Source organism: Pristis pectinata, chromosome 14 (genome assembly GCF_009764475.1).
Source record: "Pristis pectinata isolate sPriPec2 chromosome 14, sPriPec2.1.pri, whole genome shotgun sequence".
Taxonomy (NCBI): Eukaryota; Metazoa; Chordata; class Chondrichthyes; order Rhinopristiformes; family Pristidae; genus Pristis; species Pristis pectinata.
Genome location: NC_067418.1, coordinates 20,001,728 through 20,022,998, shown reverse-complemented (window position 1 = coordinate 20,022,998; position 21,271 = coordinate 20,001,728). Strand labels below are relative to the sequence as shown.

The window sequence follows — 21,271 nt, the reverse complement described above, 5'->3', positions numbered from 1 at the left end:
CAAGTTTTTGGTTTGTAAGAGCACCCTATGGAACTCCAAATTTTTGCTGCCATATGTACTCTCCTCTATCTTCCCATAGTCCATCTTTGGTTGTAATCTATTCCCCTCAGTTCCAGTCTTCATCATATCTGTTCTGGTTATGGGAGTTTCCACACAAATGTCTCAAGGTCTTTATTTTTACTTAATTATAGCCTCCCCTCTACCCTAGTATTGAGAATCTTCAACTGCATCCCTCCATTTCCCACACCTCTACTTCCATCACCTCTCCTCCTGGCTAGAACAAGGATAGGGCTCTCCTGGTCCTCACTTTCCACCCATCACCTCTCAATTCAATGGCAAATTCTTTGTACTTTCTGCCAATTTCAACAGGGGTCTACCACCAGATGCTGCTTCCCTGCCCCTCCCTTTCCTGTTTTCCAAAGGGTCCATTCCATTTGTGACTCCCTGGTTTGTTCTTCCGTCTCCACCAACCATTCCCCTTCATGAGGCACTTTGCATTGCCTGTAGTTGCATTGGCAAGACCTTCCCCTTCCCACCATCCAGGGTCCTAATTAGTTTGCTTGAGTGAAGAAGTGATTCAAATGCACAAATTCCAATCTAGTGTATTGCCTTTGGTACTTGTGGTGGTCTCTACATTGCAGAAACTCAAAAGAAATTGCTTTGCAAAGCAGCTTTTAGACCACAGGAGTGACTCCCAAGCTGCTTGTTACTTGAATTCTCCTTCTCGTACCTGCTCTGACCTAATGAGTATATAACCTCCTGCAATCTTCCTATTCAGTCTTGAACAAGACTGTCTTCCATCTGAGCACTGTATTGAAGATGACAGTTTTGGGTACCTTCCTTCCCTGCCAATTATGAAAGAAGGTTATCCACATGTTAATTCAGATTTTCCTTACTCCAGGGAGCATGATATGGGTACTTCCAGCATTGTCCTCTTGGTTTCCTTTCTCTGCAATATGTCTGACTTGTATTTCAAATTTTACAAATCTTTGTTCCCTCTCTAATGATCCTCCATAATCTTTTAATGTTATGGCTTTGCAAAGGGTGTATCACCACGGCAACCCTGACATCCACCTCTCTGTCCTATCCATACCTCCTCTACACCCTCCAACTTAAGTTTAACTTGTTTCCTCTTTCTCAATTTCACCTGTACCATTAACTCTGCTTCTTTCTCCACAGATGCAACCTGATCTGAGTGCTTTTGGTGTTTTCTGTTTTGATTTCAGATTTTCAACATGTCGTTTTTTGATTTTTGGTGCTCTAAATCTATTAAATTTATGAATATTAGTTTGAATTTGTTTTTAATCAGGAATTTACTTCAGCTGTAACAATTTTTAAACAATATTTTTGTAAACTTCGATTCTGTTGTAATTGTGTATTAAAACTTGGGCCTTTTTAGCTGATGTAGCCAGAACGGGACAAGTTCAATCGTGAACATTCATTACTAATTGTGTTTATAGATGTAACCACAAGCTTTAATTTTCATTACATGAGTTGCCACCTGGTCTGGCATTCTACCTGATTCCAAGTTTATTGGGATGGTTGGTAACCTTAGCGATGGACAAAGTCCAGGATTTTCCCCATTTGTAATATCAACTTCAAGATGCTGCCACAAATCTACTTCAGAACCACTTTTCCATATAAGATCAAGACATTGGCTCCAGGTTTTGTGGTTAGCATATACAGTCAAACTGGTTTGAATTGTATGCAACTGCTCCTAGAAATTATTCTTTCAATATACTGTTACAGAAGCTAGATCAACTTGAAGGATTGGAAATATTTAGATGTCACCAGGTCAGTAGAATGTGGATTTGAGTTCTGCTGTACCTGACTGGTATTTCAGATCTGATCTGTGTTTAGAAGCATCAGGTGTTGCACGAGTCAGTCTATGAATAGACTGTGGAATTGACCATAGTTGACACCTCTGTCTAATGATCCAAAATTTAATTTATACTGACTACTTCTGGACTCCTGTCTGCCTGTTGGTAAGCCTCAGGTGGGTACTTTGCATGTTTCCAATTTGTAAACTTAAGGCAGGAAAATAAAGTTTCTGCAAGGCTATTGTTAATTATTAATGTTTCTTTTCTACACCACCACTGGCTTGGTGACATGTACTGGGAGTACATTCATTAACTTCAGTAGAGTGGAATGTCTGCGGGGTAAATGTCAGGCTGCCTTTTATTTAAGAGTTTAAAATTTTGGTTTTGAGTGTCTGGATCATTGTGTTTGATAAGCCAGTGGTCATTCGTAGTTAGCTGTCAGACTTTCTTCCTCTGGTTTGTGGCAGAGGCTCGTTCGTTCTTCCTCCAACTTTGACAGCTTTGGGAGGATGGGCAAAAATGCATTGCAACATAGTGACATTCTGCTTCATAGGGTTTATGAATCTTGCAGGTTTATGCTGAAAGTTTATACTGTGTGTGGCAAGTCTTTTTTGTAGGTCAGTCATAAGCATGGGTAACTTGCTGTTCACTCCACATTTTTGGATCCGTCCTTCCATTGGTTCTCCTAAAGCATACTTTATAAAGTGCAGCCAACACCAAACAGATGTGTCTGCTGTTGGTTGCACACCTGAAATGCAAAAAGGCCTGAATGACATGACATTTTGATATTTTAGTGTCCCAGCATCAACTGAATATCTGCTGCAATGAGCTACAGCTGAAATCAATTCCTACTAGGTTAATTCACTGACAATATTGTGAATGATTGAGGCTGTGGGGCTTGATTTTTGGATTAACATCTACTGCATTGTGGTCTATTTTTAGATTTCTGTTGTTGCCTATGAAGAGCACCTATATAATTAGAATGCAGTGGTGCAATGTGACACACAGTTATTCAGCTTGTTGCAAATTGGAGTGGAATTTTTGAAGCATTTTCAGGGTAGGGCATGTGTTGGGGAGGGGGGGGTTGGAAGAAAACTTCATGCTGCCGGCTTCCCCCCTCGGATTTATCTAAAGAACGTTTCAGAAAATGCATGAATAAAGAAGATGGAAGGCAAAAAATGTTGATTTTTGTCTAGTGGTTTTGATTCTGTGAAGGATGGTTTCAAATTCATCCTGTTTTCATGGTGCACTAGTGAAAGATTCCTGTTGTGCTTCTCTCTAGAGAGAGGTGAGAATAAGATCTACAGAATACCAGCTTTTCCAATGTGTTGCATTGCCCATTTTTGTCACTGGAGGGAGTGCTGGTCTGCAAATGGATCATTCTTGACTCAGAACAAAACTAAAAAATTTGTCTCAACGATCTGCTGGAGGAACTCAGATCTGAGAGGGGAAAGGAATTGTCGACATTCGGTGTTGAAATCCTGCATCTTGTTTAATTGTCTAATATCGCAAAGCATCCCAAATTGCTGCACAGGAATCCTATCAAACAAAATTTGACATAGTCATAGATATTAGGGTAAATGAACAAAAACATGGTCAAGGAGGGAATTCTGGGTCTTTGGGGTTGACAGCTGAAGGTAGGGCTGTCAATGGCGAAAGAATTAATATAGCATTAGCAAAATTGGAGAACCATAGCTGAGTGTTCTCAGACCGAGGGAGATTAACGATGGGGAGTGGTGAGGCTATAAAGGGATTTGAAAGCAAGGTTGGATATTTTTGAGGTGCAGCTTAATTTGGGTGGATGTAGGTTAGCAAGCACAGGCAGCAACATTTTAATGACTCCTATTTATGAAGGACAGAGGCCAGTCAGGAGAGTATTGGAATAATCAAATCTAGATGTTAAAAAGCACATGTAAGGGTTTCAGCAGAGGATGAGCTGAGGTGGGGACGAGATCAATTGATGGTAGAGAGATCAAAATAAGCACTGTTAATGATTCCACAGATATTTAGTCGGAAACTTCTGTGGTTAATGGTTGCAATCAGTCTGATTCAGTTTAAGACGATTGCCTTGTTTTTAACAAGGACCAGAGGTAATGACTTCTGGCTTGCCTGTACTAGAGCAAATTTCTGTCCTCCAGTAAAATTGAGTTAAGTAGAGCTGTGTATAATCACTGTACTGAAAATGTCATTTTCCACTAAATGTTGTTAAAGACAGGATGTAGATGGGGATATCAGGAGGTGCAGACAGTTTAAACAATTAAAATTAATGGTATGGACACCAGAAAACCATAGCATGTAATTTTTTCGATGTGATTGGGGAATGGAGCACAGCAATTGTAGCCCTGGTCAGATTTTTATATTCATCTTTGGGATCTGGGTGTTGCTGGCAAGGCTAGCATTCACTGACCATCTCTAATTGCTCTTGGTGATGGTGAGGTGCCACTGTGCACTACTGTCGAAGTAGCCTGGGTTGGTAACTAGTACACTTTGTAGATGGGCACCCTCCAGCTACTTCAGTCAGTCATAATATGGGAACGGGCCCTTTGGCCCACTGAGCTAGTGCTGCCCATCAACCACCCATTAATCCCATTTTATTCTTCCCTCGGATTCTACCACTCACCCACACAATTGGGGCAACTTACAGCAGCTAAATCTACCAACCCATCAGTGGTGGAGAGAATTTGGGGTGGGTGGTTGGGTACCAATCAAGTGTATTGCTTTGTCCCAGATGATTTCAAGCTGCTTGTGTTGGAGTTGCACTCACCCATACAAGTGGAGTATATTCCATTATGCTCCTGACTTGTGCCTTGTAGATGATGGAGAGGGGCTTGGTGTCAGGAGGTGAATCAGTCTTCACAAAATACCCAGCCTGTAACCTGTTCTTGCAGCCATGGTCTTTGTGCCTGGCCCAGCTGAGTTTCTGGTTGGTTACTCTCAGAATATTGGTGGGGGACTTTGGTAACACCTTTGAATGTCAAGGGTTGGTGGTTAGATTCCCTATTGGTGGTCATTGCCTGGCACTTCTGTCAAGCAAAGGCTACTTGCCACTCATCTGCCTATGCCTGACTGTTATTTAGATCTTGCTGTGTGCAGTCATGGGGTGCTTCATCAGCTAAAGAGTTGTGAATAGAATTGAATATTGGGCAGTGAATGTCCCCTCTACTGACCTTTAGTCTGTTTGGAATGAGGGTGTGATCCAGAGCCAACTGGTCAATGAAGTAGGTTCTTAGTCGGTGTTGCTTCACAAGGCTGTCAACAGTGACTTCCATCAGGTTGCTGATTGAGTGTTTGTCCTGTTTTTTTCCTGAATGGGGACATACCTGGACAATTTTACATATAGAGGGTGGTTTAAAATAGCCTGCACTAAAATGTGCTGAGTGATTCCCTTTTGCATTTCTAGGATTATCCTGCAAAATGACAGTAAAGGCCCAGTGATGCTTGTGTTACAGCCAGATCTGAATGAATGACTTAATTGGTTATCTATCCATTTAAATCCAAGTCCTTCGCTCATGAGGGAGCGGAGATCAGGGCCACGAGAGATGATTTAATAAGGACGTGTCAAAGATGAACACGGGTATGTGACTGCGCAGATGACTAGACACAGATACTGTGGAGGGCCTAGTCTGGACAGTTGAAATTGCAGATCTAAATTGTTTTGGGGGTTTTGATGCAATAGGTTTATGAGGGAAAGGGACTGCAAGTGAGGGGAGAAGTAATCTATCTGATTGAAATAATTCATGTATGAAGGTTATGAATATGGGTGGAGAGTTTGCATGAAGGCAATTGAAGAACAGTGAATAGCAAGAACAAGAATTGAAGATTACATTCTGAGAAGTTGCTAGCTACAGGCTGAGTAAAGGAGACAGTAAAGATGTGAGAGAATTTTTAGGACAAATGGTTAGAGTTAGGACTTTAAGATGATGGCTGTAATAAATAAGTTGCCACTGATTACAAAGAAAGCATTAGGGTATTTAAATCCAGCAGGTGAATGAAGGAGAAAATTGGAGGAAGTCTAGAATTGGCCAGAGGCCACAGGATAAGATAAAATGGAAGGATAAGTGGAGCCCATATGGATTACAAACAGGTTATTCAAGCCTGCAACGCAAAACTGCACATCTTCTCTCCTTATCAGTAGATATGAGTAGAAAGTGTCTTGGCACTTTTGTTTTAGATATTGTTTGAGCCAAATATTCATAAACCAGTGGTATCACATTCTTAAAATACTATTTAAAAAAAACTAAGAAAAGAAATGAAATTAACCCAGGTGTGTGAAGGGAGTGTTATACTGCTGAATATGCCATGTTCAGAGCAAAGTGTTTAACTGAGGCTCTATCAATCATCTTTAATGCACATGAAAGATCCTGGGGTATTATTTTGGGGTTGGGGGGGGGGGGTGTGGAGGAGAAGAAGCAAGGGAATTATCTTGGTATCCTGGCCATTCTTTCAATCAACATCACAATAACAGTATTCAGTCATTATATATTGTTATTTTAGGAGTTTGCCTATGTGTTTAGCAGTTGCATATCCCATGTCAGTAACTGCTTTAAAAAGGGACTTGAAATGTTATAGCTTTTTAATTAATCATTCAACTATGTGTAATCTATTAGAATTCGGCCAAGTGGTGATTGGTCAATGTTTGTTTTGAGTTAGATTTCATCGTGCTCTGCCTTGTGCTAATCTGTTGATGCTCTGCTTGCATGTTTCTCACATTTCATTCCTATGTGTGAAGAATGTGAATCTTAAATTGCCAGTAATTTGAATTTTTGTCAAAGTTATTCATTTTAGGCCAGAACTTCTCTGATGGTAAACTTCTCATACTCTCAACTGATCTACCAAGCAAGTACAGATCTTTTTGGATCTGCTGACACCAACTACCTGCCCATAGTTATCTTGATTCCAAGTGGTGAGGGATTTACCTGTAAAAACATTTGGAATAGAACTGAGTTATGTCTCTGGTTTTATTGTCAAACATATCAAAGACTTTGACTGTCCCTAATGTTCTGAAACATTCACCAGCTATTAATATCAGTGAATCAATTAAAATGGAAACAGTAAACATTAAACTCAATTTAAAAACATGTAAATCAACTAATACTTTCCCTCTTCCCACACAGTTCCTCATTATTGAAGGAGATTGTATTCCTGTATTATGTATAACTAGTACCACTTCAGTTAACAGATTCTCTGGAGAGTTGGTGCTTGGACTCTATTCTCCATGAGGGGTATAATGTCGGAGTGCAGCCAGGGAAACCCTTGTGATAAGCTACCATGAGTTCTGGACTTGACGTTCAAAGGGGATTTCTGAGCTTCCTGACAAAATTTCATCCTGCCATCTATAAAGATTTTTGTATTTTTATCCTCAATGTTTCTGTAACTGCATCCCATATGAAGTTGTTATTTTACCCTTCATTCCTGCTTGTAGTCTGCTACTATCCTCACTGTTAACAATATTGTAAGGCTTGAAGAAAACCAATTTGGATATAATTTCAATACATAAGGAATTCAACAAAGTAGTCCCAGCAGCAATATTTACTACACACTTCACTAGTTAGAAGGGAGAGAAAAGAACCCTTCCACATCACACTACTTCCCCACCAATCCTTTTGGGGGTGGTGTTGGTGAAAAGGTTGTGTCTGGCCTGTTTGCTGTCTGAAAAGTACTCATGATAAAAAAAAACTCTCTCAAAATGTCTGCTGCTGTGGATGCCTTTGAGAGAGCTGGAAGAAATCTGTAATGTATTTGGTTTTTATTTTGAGGGAATAACACATGGATTGAGAATATGGAATTCTAACTTTGTGGAATTAAATAATGACCTGATTAAATACTGACACGAAATACTGACATGATCTACTGGAAGGGGAAAGCGGTTTTGTTGGTCATTTGATTTTGGAATAAAAAACTAATTGTCATGAAATGTAGCTTGCTTTTATAGTTGACCATGCCAGAATAAACTTGAAGCACACTTTAAACCCTTTCCCAAGACTTGTTCCCTCTTGTGGTCAGTTGAAATGTTGCATTCAAATAAAAATTATTAAATTTGCAATAGAATTGCTATTTCCATCTTTTAATTCCACATAAGTCCTTTGACTTTGAGGTCAAATTTTTTTGCTGAAAAATATTTAATTTCATTAGTGCCTATTTAATATATTTGCTGTAGGATTGAGAGTATTTGGATACTCAGTTCATTATTAAAGATTGAGATTGAGGCAGCAGGGGAATGAGTGAGTAGAAAGATGAAGTGAAGATGCAAAATCATTGATATTGAGTGGCAGTGCAGAATAGGGGGCTGTATGGCCTACTCTTTTCCATTGTGATACAATTTTAACTTTAACCTTTGACTATTTCTGAAAATCTTTTGAATTTGGGGAAAAATAGTTTTATGGCAAATCCCGAAGGACATTAAATTTTGGAGTTTTCCTATTGAACTGGATTCAGTCAAATCCAGTTTGCAGAGAATTTTTGTGTGTGGGGAGGGGGTGGTGGGGGGAGGTGGGCATTATTGTTGGCAATGTTTGAAGCTGGAAGAAGGAAACAAAGCAAGTGAAAGTAGCTCATTTGGCCATATGAATGATCATAAATAGCTTTTTCAAAGTGGCCAGCTTGCTTCTGGAGGCCTGGCTTCATTTTTAAAAACTTTATGAACACATCAATCCCCACCTAAAGACACTTGCCTGTTCTGAACTTTATCCCAGAAAGTCTTTTGTTTAACTGGAATTGCTTGACAGTTTTGGTATTTGAGTGCAACCTTACAGCTTGTGGTTTTGTATGTTCTTCATTTGTTACATGAATAGCATGGCAAAAGGAATTTTATGCCTGAATAAAATGAATTGATGTGAAAAAGAATGCAAAAACACATCTTTGGCTATATTTCAATCTTAGTTACCAATGTCAGAGTTTTGTTTTGGGCGTGGTAATGGGGGTTGCAGTGCAAGACCTTGAGTAAAGACTAGTCTATGCAATTAAGTGCAGCAAATCCTGTAAATCCAAAGCCAAAGAGTCAATGTGGTGGAGTACTTTTGAGTACATGTACTGTAACCCACGGCAGAAAATGCAAATTTGCAACTTGTTCCTTCAATAAAAATGCTGTCATGGCCTATTGCATTGTTTCTTCTTGGTGTAATCTGTAAAAGTGTAATTCTAATCTGCTTGGATTTGGAGAAAATTGGATATTAATTGTTTGACATTTACTGTAATATTTTTGAATATTTGTAAAGAAATGCTATCTGTGAATAAAAACTTGTTTAAAACCACGCTGTTACTATGGCAGGATTAATGACCCTTCATAACCATAGCTACAAAAAAATTGGCTAAATGCACCAGTTAGTTTTGATTTTCCTTTGTTCCACAACAGCACTGCATAAATGTAACCATTGGTGCCAGTTTACACCTTTTTAATATTTGAAGATTGTCAGTGTAAGTTGCTTTTTTGAAAAGCTTTATTTATAGAGTTTTAATAAAATGGGCATTTCAAAATGTTCAGAAGATTTCCTAAGAACTGAATGGTAAGGGAAACCTGTGCGGACGCAATTAGGATTTTGCACCTGTACCTGGAAACTAATTTCATCTGTTGTTCAAAAGGATGTAATTTTGCAGCTGTTTAAGTTGTATTTATTTTCTTTTCCAGACGAGCAGTTCGGAGTTGAAACAAAAACAATTGCAGTAGATTTTGGAGAAGGAGCTGAGATCTACAAGGTTATTGAGCCCATTCTGGCTGGACTGGAGATAGGTGTTCTTGGTACATATTAAATAGTTGCAGTTTGTAAATCTTTGCTATAATCCTTAACTTGGGCTATTGTCTTTGTATGAAAACCGGTTTCATTGCTTAAATACTGGAACTGATTAAATCAATTTTGGTTATTATTTTTGGCTCTTTCCTTTGAAACATTGTACCTGCTCTTCCAGAAATCCTACACACAGTAGTCTTCTATTTTTCACAATTTTGAACTTGGATCAAGAACTGTTCACCCATTTTCCTTTATTTGCTGACCTACATTGGCACCTTAATTTAAACTTACTATTTTTCAAATTTTCATGATTTTTCTCTCATTTCTAGTCCTCCAGTTCTGTCCTCTTGCTCACCCTAGATTTAACCATTCCATCTATTACCAGCTCACCCTTTGGCTGCCAAGGTTGTAAACTTGGGAGTTTTGTCCCTCAACCCCTCATTTCCTCATTTTTAAGGAACTTTTTAAAACAAACACATTTTGGCCAAGCTCTATTTGAGGTTCTTTTATGACTCGGTGTTGCATTTTAATGTTCTTGTGCTTTGGAATATTTTGCTTCATTAAAAACATAATTTCATTACTTCTATGCAAATAAGTGTGACTTGCACTTGGAAATGTTTTCCCCTCCTGGTTTGTCAAATTCCATGCCTTTCAAGTGACCAGTAGCTCGTGTGTTAACCTTGGCAGTGAATGTGTCTGAAAACAAACTGTTAAGAAATAAGTGGACTGTACTGCTCCTTGCCTGTTTCACTGTTGCAATCTCGTGGCTGACCCTTTATCAGCTCCAGTTGTGTCTCCAATTTCTCCACATCCATTAGTGCCTAAAAAAAAATCTTTTGATATCAGCCTTCAATTTTCTAAACATCTGAGCATCCACAGCCTGTTGAAGCAAAGAATTTCAAAGATTCACAACCTTTCAAGTGAATAAACTTGTCAACTTGTCTGAGGTCAACTGAGAGGAATGGCTTTTCTGAACCCCTCATTTTGTTTGAGATACTCTTCCCATTTTTGGGGGGGGCGGGGGGGTGTTGGAGTGGAAGAGAAATGCCATTCCAGGAATGAATCTAGTGAACATTTGGGCACAAATGGAAAAAGTGAAATGCAGTATTTGAGATGTGGTCTCTTCAAAGCTCTACACGATTCCAGTGAGACTTACTTAATATTGCCCCTATTGCAGTAAAGGGTAGCATACTCCTTGTTTTTAATTGCCGATGAAGCTGCATATAAACTTTTCTGTGGTTAGTTTAAAGCATCAAGATCTTTTTGGAGATCACTATGTATTAGATTCTCACCAGTCAAATGCTTTTTCATGTCCACCTGAAGCATCACCCTTGCAGTTCCCCATGTTGTATTCCATCTGCCATCATCTTGCCTACATTCTTAACCTGACCATATTTGCAGAATCTTTGAAATTCTCTCAGATTGCATTCTTGTTTAAGTATTCATATTCTCAGAGAACTTTGGTCTTTAATATGGTTTGTAAATAGCTTTGCCCCTGGGATTGAAACTTGTGGTATGTCAGAAGTAGCAGTTCTATCCTTAAAATAACCTGTAATTCTGTTTTCTTTAAGTCCTCTTAGCCATATTACTTTAACCTTTTATGTAGGATTTTGATTAACATTTCGGATGCCTCTTTTTTAAAAAAAAACCTACATCCACAGGTTTGTATTTGTCCTCTACTATTTGCACCCACAAAAAGTTGGATTTTTCACATGATTTTGAATTGTGTTGATTCTGCCCAATATAATTTTGAGCGCCCTGTTACTAGCTCCTTAATGGATTCTAGTATGTTCATAATGAATTGCTATAGCACTGTCCAAAAATGAGAGAAACTATTGAGCAAAGGCAACCTTAGACCATCTTGGTTTGTGTGGATGACCCCTTGTTGGATAAATTTGTGGAGCAATTGTTAGAGCCATATTTCAATATTATTGGTATAGAAAATTTCAAATGGTTATAAAATTGAGTTTTTAATGAGAAAATGTCAAAGCTGCTAACGTGAATTTCAGAAGGACTTGGAGACCATTTTTGCTTGAAAGTTGCTCCATTATGGGAAACTTCATTTATTGAACTAATTTTCTCTTCCACAACTTTATTTTTCTTTTCTCTCTCCCCCCCCCCCCCCCCCACCCCAAACTCTTACTGCCCCAACCTCCCAAATAATCCCTTAGACTTTGCAGAAGGATTTGGTATATTGAGATATAACAATGTTTTGATATGCTTCTGAATTTTAGGATCAAATTGTATTGAATACAATGGGCATTTTATTTTTCAAAGTACTTGTTCATTTCCAGCCCACTCTCATTTGTTTAGGCTCTTCCTAAGGTACCTTCTCAAAAGACTTAGTGAATCAGAACTTAAGATCTAGTTGTCTTGAGAGAGACGTGGGATGAAGCAGGGCAGTTGGTATCACTTGACTCCAAAGTGATGAGTAATTGACAGAATGTACAATGTACTAAACTTCCAATACTTTGGTTAAAATATGGCTTGGGCAAGGTAGTAGTGATTCTGCATTAGCTTAACTCTACTGTAAGTAACCTGTTGACCAACTCTGTTCCCAACAGGTGAATTTCATGTACACCCTTAAAGGAATTTTCTATTCTTGGACATAACTGAACATTTGTAAATCTATCGTTCTAGCATTCCCGTCATCACCCTTTGAAAAAAGCTGTAATGACATAAGCTGCAAAGAATTTGAAAGCCAATTGTAAACTAGAAATAGAGGCAAAAAGGTATCTGTTTTATTATTATGCCATTGACTCTGTGCTCTTTTAACTTCCCTCAGTGAACAATGTGGGGATTTCTTACAGTTACCCAGAATATTTCCTGGCTGTGCCTGATCTGGACAATGTAAGTATTCAAACCCTTAAGTTTTGTTTTCAGAGTCGTAGTTGTACAGCACAGAAAAGGGGCCCCTTGGCCCATCTCATCTATGCCAACCTTTTTGTCCAAGTACAGTAGTTCCATTTGCCCGCATTAGATCTGTATCGTTCTGTGCCTTGCCTATTCAAGTGCATGTCTAAATGTCCCTTAAGTGTATTGATTGCGTCTGATTCCACTACCACCTCTACCAGTGAGTTCCAGATACCAACCACTCCATGAATATTTAAAAAAAACTTTTTCCCTTAAATCTCATTTAAAACTTCCTTTTACCTTAAACTAGTATCCTCTTGACCTTGATACCCCTACCATGGAAACCCTATCTATATCTCTAAGAATTTCACTTTCTTTCATTCCCCTCTAAGGGCATTGAGGGTTTGATGATTCCTGATAGCTTTAAAAGCAGTCCAGATTTGACAGAATTCAATGTGCTCACCTAAAATGTTGCAGCACAAGTGTTCCTATGGATAATATTTGGCAAGGTATTTTGTTAATACATTATAGCACATAAGTATAAAAAAAACTTAGGATGTAGGAGGAGGCCATTTTATCCATGCTGATCAAGAAAGCTACCCAACCTAATGCAGCCTTGGATTCAGTGGGCTGGTCATTTTAAATGGTAGGTTGTTTTTTGTAATTGTGATTCATTATTATGTAATCTACATGCACAATAATAGTGATGTTCTAGACCAAATACCTGTGACTTTCTTGTGGGGGAGGTGAGGTTAGAGTATCTCTGGGGTACATCCAAATGGGTTAATGGGGTAGCGCATTGTTTCTTCGTGCAACGTGGTATAAATAGTGAGGCTGTGGGACGTGCCCAGCAGGCCAGACCATATGAATAATTAAAAAAAAAGAAAAACAAAGAAACAGACCATCTACCCCACTTTCTCCAACTAAAATAACGTGTTTCCTCTTTCCCAGTTCAACTAAAGTTTCCCAGACCTGAAATGTTAACTGTTTCAGTTATAGCAGATGCTGCCTGACTTGAGCATTTCCAAACATTTTCAGTTTTTAATTCAAGGTGTAATCCATCTGCCCTGTGGCCTCAATGTTGCTTTGTTTATGCTTCAACCTCAAATGTTCTTCAATTTTCTCGAAGTATGGAACTGTCTCTAGGAAATCCACTCCTGTATTCCAAGAACCCTTAGTGTAAAGAAATTTCTCATTCCCATAATTTTCTTAACTTCGACACCTCATCAAATTTCTCGGGAAACCTACGTGCTCAAAATCACTTCACAGCAAAGCCTTTTCTGTATGAAGGTCTCAAGGCTCTCTTCAATGAGTTCATATCATCCTTTCTCATACCTAGTCTCTCAGCCTTTGCCTCCTGTTGAATAAATTGTAACTTTTAGTTTTATTATTTCTATAATTGTGCCATAATGTTCCATCTTTATCATCCCTCAAAATTTGATTACACATGCTTCTAGATTAAGTCCACTTGTTTTTAATCAGTATTCTTTGTCAATAATTTACTTATTTAACAACTAATTGGCCTGTCTACATTAGTGTTCCATTAGCAGGTAAACAGTTTTGAAACACGTTATTTTAGATTTTAAAAAAACAACGGCCATAATACAGGTAAAGACCTAAATTTGTCTTTTTTACAAACTGATTAAATTGTTTCTTTTACAAACTGAAGTATGCTAATTTATTCTTAAAAGATTAAGAATTCTTAAAAGACCATCAATTGGTCAAGTTTATAAATATTTGATACAGTAGATAGTTGTATCAAATAGTTTAATTTACTCCAGGCATTCCTAGGATTTGTAGCATACTTGATATAATAGCTAATAATTTTGTATTTAATAACAATCTGCAATTCCAGAGAGCTTAATATTCATATCTCATTAAGCTAAGCTGGTATGACAGAATCCAAGTTCTGCACAAGTCTATACTGAAATCTTTGAAAGCATAAAGTCAACACTAATTGTATTTATATTGAATTTGCAGTAAGAAAGATGGAAATGTAGACATTCTGATGTACCTTTTTTGAGTGCTTGTGGCTAGCACCTATCAAATGTAACATGGACTTAAATGTGCGAAATGTAATTGAACAAAACTTGGGAGAAAATCTCAACTCGCCATTTCACTGCTGCTGGCACAGTGGTACAGCTGGTGGAGCAGCTACCTCATCACCAGAGACCCAAGTTCAATGCTGACCTCTGGGTGCTACCTGTGTGGAGTTTGCATGTTCTCTCTGTGACCATGTGGTTGCCTCCTGGTACTCCATTCCACATCCCAAAGATGTGTGAGTTGGTAGGTTAATTGGCAACTAGGTTGTCCTCGTGTGTAAGTGTGTGGTAGAATCTGGGAGAGTCGATGAGAATGTGGGGAGAATAAAAAAAAGGCTAGGATTAATGTAGCATTAGTGCAAACATGTGGTTGATGATTCTGGATTTAGTGGGCCAAAAGAGCTGTTTCTGTATTGAATCTCTCATCGTTTGCAAGAACATGTTGTATTTACATTAACTTGACTCTGATTTAATCTTAATGAAGCAATGTAAAATCTAACGTTTGCTGTGTGGCTTTTGGGGTCCATCAAGCAACAGTGTTACAAAATTAAAGGCAAGACAACGCTAACTGAAGTCAAACTGGGTACCTGTAAAGTGGTCAATAGTATTTTATTATTCCGGATTGAGTGTTCAGGTAGCCAAAAAGCATTTAAGAACTCCTATTTTTAGTACAGAAAAGAAACAAGTTAGCTACATTGTACTTATCACTACCACCACATTATTTGGTAGTAAATTGATTTCTTTTGTTGAACCCAAGTGCTCCCCATTACTATAAAGATTAGAAATCGGGAGTTAATTGTGTTCTAATGCAATAACAATTTAATTTTCTTCTCAGTTCATCAGCAAAATGATCAACATCAACATTTTGTCTATCTGTAAGGTAAAATAATTTTTTTCATTCTACCAAGTTCTGATTCCATCATGCTTATTGAAAGGTTGCATTTGTTTTCTAAACTGTACCAGATATTAGATGGTATGTGTGGAGTTCTGACGAAGAGTCTAGGATCTGAAATGTTAACTGTTTCTCTTTCCTTGTGCTGAGTGACCTACAAGTGTTTACAGCATTTTCTAATTTCCAGATTTCCAGCTTCTGTAGTTATTTTTTTGTACTATTTATTGTAGATTATCACTTGCAGAGTGGTATGGAAACTTTTTTCTCCTGAGTTTTCACCTCTTCCTTTGCTATATGTTGACTCTAGTCTAGTATGATCTTCTGAGTGCTGGCATCACCCAGCTACATTATGTGCAACCAAGCATGGAACATTAGCAGAGGGCATAGATGCTAATGTTGTTCTTGGCAATTTTGCAACTGCAGCAGGTTGTTTCCTCTAAGTGATCTAGCCCTGTTCCACATGCCTTCTCCACTGCATTGAGGGAAGTGAGTTAGAATTAATGAGAATGAAGTGCCTCAACAAACCAGTCTCACTGAAAAGTAGCCTGAAAATCTTAAACTTTAGATGTTGATTTTAATCCCTCATGTTTCAAAATGCGATGGATTTCTAATTTTAAATTTATTTCCTATTCTGCTTCTGCCTTTGTTTATTGTCTTAAAATACCTTTCCTATCCAATGTTTATTGTAACAATGTGTGTGGGGGTGGGGGGGGGAAGGAAACTGTCTTAGCTTATATTTATGCTTCAAACATTGCTACTAAAATTGATTAACTGGCCATTCTTATTGTTTATGGGACCATGTAATCAGTTGTCCTAGTTTTATCTGTAAAGGTATCATCTGTATCTCAGAAGTAGTGTTGATGTCTTAAAGTTGTTATGGATACTACTTTAAAAAAAAATCCTTTACTGTTTTAGTTCTTGATTTATCGTCATGGTCACAACTATCAGACTATTGAATGACATCAGGTTTATACCCCAGTGTAACAAAATATTTTGAAATTGATTCCTTGTTCTTTCCTGATTCAGCAGCAAGAGGTATTGGCAAACAAAGGAGGCACTATACACATATTAAAGATTATAACTACATTATTAGAAGTATATAAAGAATACAATACAGAAAGAAGAATACTTAAATACAGAAGGGGAAAAAATACTTATCAACCAATCTGATACAATGCCATAGGGAGCCCCAGGTGTCCGGCAGTCTCTTTAGTCTCTTCTGACTTGCGTCAGTCTGTCCCTAAGGCTGGGGTCGCAACCAGTTAGTACTGGTCGCAGCCCTAACCCAAGGCGAGATTCCCCCACGCAAAGGAGTAACCCCTTTTGATACCTTTTCAAAATCTCTTCCGTAGTACTTTTCCATTCAGTCATGGTACCAGTCTGTGCTGCTTTATCCCTTGTGGCCTCTGGCCTAGGCACATAACTTAAAGACAGCATGGACCAAGGAGGAATCAAATGTGACTTTTCGAAAATTTTAATTCTCTCTTTACACGCAGGAGCATAGCTGATTTTATATGGGGGCTTTGATATTCTTCTGTTCAGAAATCTATGTGGCTTTGTTAGTTCTACAATTAAAATGCAGGCCTTCACCCCCCCTCCCCCCCCCCCCCCCCCCGTCCCCGTAACGAACACGCTCAGTTTTCACTGATGTCCGTCAGTTGGAAAATGCACAAAAATCACTCTATGGTAACCAAGCCTTCATGAAATTTTAACGGCATCAAAAGCACATGAGACTGAAAAAAATAATTAAATATGGAGAGAGAGGAAGGAAACTAGTTCTGCTGTTTGGTGGAACAAATGTATGTACATTGGATTTTTGAATTTAATAATGTTACAGGAGCTCGTTGGTATGTAGGGGTGACCATAAGTCAGGGAAGAACACCTGACTTGTGGTCACGCCTACATACCAACAAACTCCTGTAACATTAATGCCTGTATGTGTAAATACTTATGAGGCTAATTGCCTGAAAGTCTTGAGTTGCTATTATGTTTCGAGTAGGGATCTTTCTCAAGGAATTATACCTCGTATTCCAGCCTTTTTTTTTATTGGGTCATGTGTCAAAAGACTTCTGCCTTTCAAAAGGAAGTTTAGCAGCTGGTTTGGATGTTGACACCATACCATTTGAAGCTTAATACAAAGATGTATTTGAGGCAGCTTTCACAAAATTGATGTCATGCCTGCTTGTCAAACAAAACTGCTGCATTGGAAACTAAAATGACTAATCTTTTTTGTGACGTTCAATGACACATCAAACTTGTATATGTCAGAGACTGGGTAATTGATATACCTGGTCTTTTATTAATGTGTGAACTGTGGTCAGTGCTTTCTTGTACTTGTTGACAGCAATATAAGGAATCCTGGAACAACCTGTATACTTACTACTTAATGCATAATTATTAACAGTGTAAAACCAAAGTTGGGAAAACATTTATGGAAGGAATGAAGTGCATTACAGCAGCATCTATAACTGTATACATTATTGTTCTTGAATAGTTTCATATCTACCAATTTAAAGTTTAAATGTAATCTTAACAGCTTTATTGTGGATTCTTTTTTGGCCAAAAAGCAGCCAGTAGTTAGATGATGACAAGGTTGGCTGTTCAGCATAATTACTTGAGTGAAAGCTGCTAGACTGGGTGGTTGGTGGTTTAGATATAGTAATTGTTTGGAAATCTCGATACGTGTTTGGAAATCTCGATACGTGTTTGGATGTGAAGATCCATAGTCTATAAGCCTGTCTGATACAGTCTTTGTTACAGTAAAGCTAAAGTGGAAGTTATACTCCTGTCTCTTTGAGGCTTTACCTTTTAGCATCATAGAATGATATTTAGCAGTGGTTGAAGGAGTGAAAAAACAAAACCTGCTAGAAGAACTCAGTGCGTCGAGCAGCGTCTGTGGCAGCAAAAGAATGGTCAATGTTTCGGGTTGAGACCGCGCATCAGGAAGTAGGAATGTTATTTCCTGTGTCCTATAAAGTGCTTCCTACCAGATATTAACAGCCATGTGGAGAAGAGGATATGTGGCTATGAGATTTGAAGTGTTACTAATGTTGAAGGGTTGAATTTGATGTACTCGTGATTATTTTTTGTGCTTGTGTTTGATTCTTTTGTACTTGAGCAGAGGGAGCATGATGATATTTCTGGACACTAAAGACACAAGTTAATTTGCTGTTAACTATCAAGGGAAGACTTGAAAAATGACATGCAAGGATGGAGGAGTAGATAAATGCTCAGTGTATTTTCATGTGAGATGTGCATTTTGGAAAGAAACAAAAATTGGAGTTGTAATCTTTCATTGAAGGCAGTAATGTTGCAAGATTTAAAAAAAACTACCCAGCCAGTGCATTCTGAATTTTTGCAGATTTCTAAGCAGAATAACTTTGAAGCTTGTGGACAATGGAAGTGGCAGTGAATGGATATTTTTTTATTCTCTACAATTTTGTTCCCAAGGTCAGTAATACACCTTGAATGGTGAGTGATCTGTTTGGCCTCCTTTCGTGAAGCACATATACACACATGCACATATGTCATGGCATCATTGAAGATTGCATATAATGGTTTAATGGGTATGAGGCTTTCACGTAACTTTCATGTATTTGAACATGTATAAATTAAAGGTAAAGATTCACTGAGGTAAATGGTATGTATTGGGGAAGCTACAGTATTTGGTAGCACAAGACAGTTTAGATTGAGGTGATTAACATTTAAGATGAGAGGTTTTCATAGAGGAGCAAACAATCTGCTGGAGGAACTCAGCAGGTTGAGCAGTATCTATGGGAGGAAAGGGGAAAGGAATTGTCGACATTTCAGGTCGAAATCTGGTATCACTCCTCTGGCAGAGGGGAGCCTTCAATTGTTTCATGTACATACCTGTGATTTGAGAACTGAATGGACCTTGAACTTCTGGAGAATAAACTGGACTGGCTTTGAAAGGTGTGAAGTAAAATTGATTTTATAATGGCGTGTTTCATGTTTGGGCTACAAGATGATGAATACCAATACAGCCTATTGGTCCTTTATCATTGCTCTTTCATCCTTTCCAGATACTTTCTCTTTCTCTTCACATTACTTCGGATCAATTTTATGAAGCAAAACTTCTCCAGTATCAGAAGAACAAATGAGAATAGCAGCATTATGTAGTGATGGCAAACTTAAGTGATAGCAAGTGAGGAAAGTAAATGCATTTATAACAATTCTAGATGAAACAAATTATGCCAACATAGAGGGATATGGGCTGAACGAAGGAAATTGGGACTAGCTGGGTAGGCACCATGGTTGGGCCGAAGAGCCTCTATCTGTTCTGTATTGCTCTATGAGTCTGTCTCTATGGTGCTTAGTAGATCTACAACTAGATATTAGAAATGCGAAAAATGGAACGCAGTCTATTTGTATTTATATTCCTCCTGAAAATTAATGAACTAATTGCATCAGTATAATTGCGGAGATTCATTGATCTGTAACATGTGGATGCAAAAGAGTTGATGTTTTCACTCATTTTGTCAACAAATTCATTTGCCTTTGAAGAAGGAAGTGTTGATTTGCAGTAATTAACATCTCAAAAGCTTTCATTCAAGACTAACTACATTTCTTCAGTATTACAAATGCATTTTTAAAGTGTTCAGTTTGAACTTTTTATTTATCATTGTTCTGGTTTCTTTTGGAGTTTGGAAAGTAGAAAGTTTTTAAAGAAACTAACACATTTTCTCACTTTAGTTGACTGCATGGAATATCCCTTTGCCAAGTTGCATACCTGAATTGGTTATTTCTTCATTTAGCAGTTTGCATTGTATGCAAAGTGTTTCATGTGGCAAACGTTAAAGGTGTTTCACTTTCCTGTTTGCATTTGGATGTTCCAAATGTTTTTATGGCATGAATCTGAATGGAAATCTTTCCATTCGTTTTAGCTTGCTGTATAACCCCACCATCTTCACTGCACCAAGGAGCTGTTAATCTGTTCTATTTGTTGATCACCATCTCTATAAATGTTCTTAGGGCAATTCCTTTTAGTGAATTGCGTCCAATGTGGTGGTACGAAGGCATGAAATATGCTTTATTTCCTGCCTCCCACCTCTCCCTTTTTCCTACCCTCTCTCACTTATTTGATAGGCCATCAATAATTTGACAGTCCATTAATAATCTGCTTATAGGGGTATTTTCTTTTAAGAGTGGGGTGAACTTAGTGGAAAAGAATTAATTATGGTCCTTTTATTACTGGGACTTTACTGGTAAACAATTTAGTTGCGTATTTGAAACAAATGACATTTTTAGTGATTGCTGTTCATCACCTCATCGAAATGTAATAACAGTGTTTTAGAATGGAATATTTTCTTGTTTGTAGTGACCTCTTCATTAGAGGTTTCTGCTGAAATTATCCCTGTCATTTTATCAGGCATCTACTGCAAGGGAGTTGAATCTTTAAAGCTCAATCATTTTACAGGCACTTCAACATGAGCTTGTGGAAATTTGGAATGCTTGTCCAAAAAAAGGTAAATTCTGGATAAATATTTTAAAGGCTAGGATCGATAGATTGTGTAAGGGTATGAAGAGATGATTAAAAGCAGGTTTATGTAAAAGTTTGAAGGGTTCCATGGCATATACTGTTCCTAGTAATGTTTGAAATTTCCCATGAAATAAAGACAAACTGAAAATACCCAGCAGGTCAGGCCACATCTGTAGGAAGAGAAACAGCTAACACTTCAAGTTGAAGACCCTTCATCAGAACTGGGAAGGAGACACAAGCTTGTTAAGCTGCAGGGTGGGTGGGTAGAACTGGGGTGACCATGGGAAGAAGCTGTAAATAAGTTAACTGGTCATTGTGTGAATGGGAACAGTTAGGGAGTGAGAACATAAAAGAATGTAGGAGTTGTGAAATGCACTGCAGAAAGACATGGCTGAAGGTCAGGCTGGGCATGTACCCATTCCCAGAAGGGAAAAAAAATT

At 38.1% G+C, this 21,271-nt stretch overlaps 1 protein-coding gene across 1 annotated transcript in view; it reads left to right on the top strand.

Moving 5' to 3' along the window:
• The window catches only part of hsd17b12a (hydroxysteroid (17-beta) dehydrogenase 12a), an 85,015-nt gene that overhangs the window by 37,874 nt on the left and 25,870 nt on the right, over window positions 1-21,271 (top strand). Inside the window, exons 4-6 of the mRNA XM_052029405.1 lie at window positions 9,445-9,555; window positions 12,330-12,394; window positions 15,275-15,319. Of these exons, the coding sequence (XP_051885365.1) occupies window positions 9,445-9,555; window positions 12,330-12,394; window positions 15,275-15,319 (221 nt within the window). The remainder of the gene's footprint in view (window positions 1-9,444; window positions 9,556-12,329; window positions 12,395-15,274; window positions 15,320-21,271) is intronic.